Source organism: Peromyscus californicus, unplaced genomic scaffold, assembly GCF_007827085.1.
Source record: "Peromyscus californicus insignis strain IS unplaced genomic scaffold, ASM782708v3 Scaffold_7__1_contigs__length_154581171, whole genome shotgun sequence".
Classification (NCBI taxonomy): domain Eukaryota; kingdom Metazoa; phylum Chordata; class Mammalia; order Rodentia; family Cricetidae; genus Peromyscus; species Peromyscus californicus.
Window position 1 is genome coordinate 65,013,703 of NW_026294595.1, and position 2,560 is coordinate 65,016,262.

The window sequence follows — 2,560 nt, forward strand, 5'->3', positions numbered from 1 at the left end:
ATGAAATCAGGTCATTGCATTTGGCTTGGGACAGTGACATCATACAAGAGAAAAACTTACTCAAGTTTTCTACATACATGAAGGGACCCACCTTTCAATGTTTTCAAATGATGCTGGAGGAACTGAATAAGACTCTGATTTTGCTCCACTCTCTGCATTTCAAGGTTCTGAGGTCTCACAATGTCACTCAGAAACCCATTTCCTCTTGGAATAGTTTTGTGTGTTTTTTCCCCTAATTTCAGGTACACGTTTATTTCATTTGATCAATCTCTTTTTTTCATTAAATAAAACATAGTGGTAATAACAAGCATCATCATTGTTAAATTTCTTCAAACATTTCCTTAGATATATAAGAATATGAACTTGAACTTGTTTTAATTTTCATGGAACAATAAGAAGTTGCCAATTCACAATGAACAAGTGATCTAAGAAAGAAATTTCTTACCCTTGTTATTGATGCACTTTCTACCAAATGATGTAATGTCCTTATGAGCAAATCATGGATGCTTGTGTGAATAAATACTGACTACTTTATTCTCTACACTAACTATTCTAAGTGTTACTGCTTTTGTCTCCTGGGGCATGGAAGTGGTTGGGTTTGTGCACACATGTGTTTACACATGATTTGGGGATGGTGTTTGTGCTGGTGCACATGAATGTAGAGAACAAGAAAGGCATCGTATATGTCCAACCACTGCCCTCTACCATATTTCCTGTCGAAATCTATACCGAGCCTTGAACTTGCTGTTCTTTGGATTAAGTTACTATCCACAGAGCCCATTGGATTCCCTTATCTGCACTTCAACACTATTGGATTAAAGATGAGCTACCATGCCTGACTTCTTGTCTGGGTGGTAAGACTGAGCTCAGGTCTCCTTGGCAAATGCTCATGTTGACAGATTCTTCTTCTCTCCAGAACCGTAAAAGTGTTCTTTAATATTTATCAGAAACTACTATCAATCTCTTCCACATTTTGCTGATAGAATTCTTCATTTCTTTATTCCTGAATGTGTAAACCATAGGATTGAGCAATGGTGTCAGGACATTGGCAAATATAAGTGTGTTTTTCTCAAAGGAGAAAGGGGATGAAGGTCGTGCATATATTAATATGCACGGGACAAAGAACAAAACAACAACTGTAATGTGGGATCCACAGGTAGAGAGAGCTTTACGTCGCCCTTCAGAACTGTGGCCTCTCAGAGAGAACAAGATGACACCATAGGAGACAAGCAATAAGGAGAAAATAATAATGCAGATAGAACCACTATTGGCAAATACCAAAATGACAAATACATGAGTGTCAGTGCAGGCAAGCTTCAGTAGTGGGAACAAGTCACACATGTAATGATCAATGACATTGGGTCCACAAAAGGGCAGCTGCAAAGTGAAGATAATTTGTATGATAGAATGCAAAAATCCCCCAGTCCATGCTACCCCTACCAAAAGAACACAGAGCCTCCTGCTCATGATAGAAGAGTAGTGAAGGGGCTTGCAAATGGCCACATAGCGGTCGTAAGCCATAACTGACAGGACAATCACCTCTACTGCAGTGAAGAAGTGTATGGCAAACAGTTGTGTCATGCAGCCTTCAAAGGAGATGGTCTTTCTGTTGTGGAAGAAGCCTATGATCATCTTGGGTGTTACAACAGTGGAAGTGCAGGCATCCAGTAGTGACAGAAATACCAAGAAGAAGTACATGGGGGAACCCAGCAGTGCAGGGCTGTAGATGATGGCCGCCACAATTATCATATTGCCACCAAGAGTTGCAAGGTAGACTAGTAAAAATACAGCAACCAGTATTTTCTCAACTTTTGGGTTCTGAGAAAGCCCCAAGAGTATGAACTCATTGACAAAGCTCTGGTTTTGCATGATTCTCAAGACGATGGAAGCAAAAGGTATTTGTGTAAATCTGCAATCATGAGGGGGAAAAAAGGCTTCATATAATTTATATTGTTACCATCAACAAATTAGTTTATCCTTATGCAAAATTATAATAATTGACTATACTACCACCAAGAATACAATATTAGAAATCTCTTGATTGATAGAGTTGTATAGCATGTAGAACTGAAATTGAGGAAAATTATGGAATATTTTTAAATAGTCACATTTTGAATATTGAGTGCAAACAATTACATTTGCTAAAGGACAGAAATAGTTTATCTTTAAAAGATCGGCTTTTATCAATCTCTGGGGTGTTTTGAAGTAAAATATTAACTTGTCTTTTGAAACTAAACCTAGAGATGAACAAAAACAGAATTATTTTTTCTTCTTTCTTTATTCATTTTACATACCAACCACAGATCCCTGTCTCATCCCTCTTCCCACTCTGCGCCCACCACTGTCCGCCTGTCCCCACCGCTCATCCCCTCCTCCAAATGGGTAAGGCCTCCCCTGGGGAGTCAGCAAAGTCTGGCACATTCAATTGAGGCAGGACCAAGCCCCTTCCCATATCAAGGCTAAGCAAGGGGCCCCACCATAGGTAATGACATGCCCGTCATTAGCATGGAATGGGGCAGGGCTGAGTAGCCTGCAGTGAGTAACAGTCCAATACAAGAAG

The 2,560-nt window shown here is 39.6% G+C and overlaps 1 protein-coding gene across 1 annotated transcript; it reads right to left on the reverse strand.

The window, feature by feature from the left end:
- Positions 1–933: 933 nt before the first annotated feature.
- Positions 934–1,881, reverse strand: LOC128101708 (olfactory receptor 4C15-like). Its single transcript, XM_052725024.1, has one exon. It carries the CDS (start codon positions 1,867–1,869, stop codon positions 934–936), a length of 936 nt encoding a protein of 311 aa, XP_052580984.1. The 5' UTR covers positions 1,870–1,881.
- Positions 1,882–2,560: the final 679 nt, after the last annotated feature.

Coding starts and splice junctions, on each gene's coding strand:
- LOC128101708 (XM_052725024.1), bottom strand. CDS start 1,869: ATGCAAAACCAGAGCTTTGTCAATGAGTTCATACTCTTGGGGCTTTCT.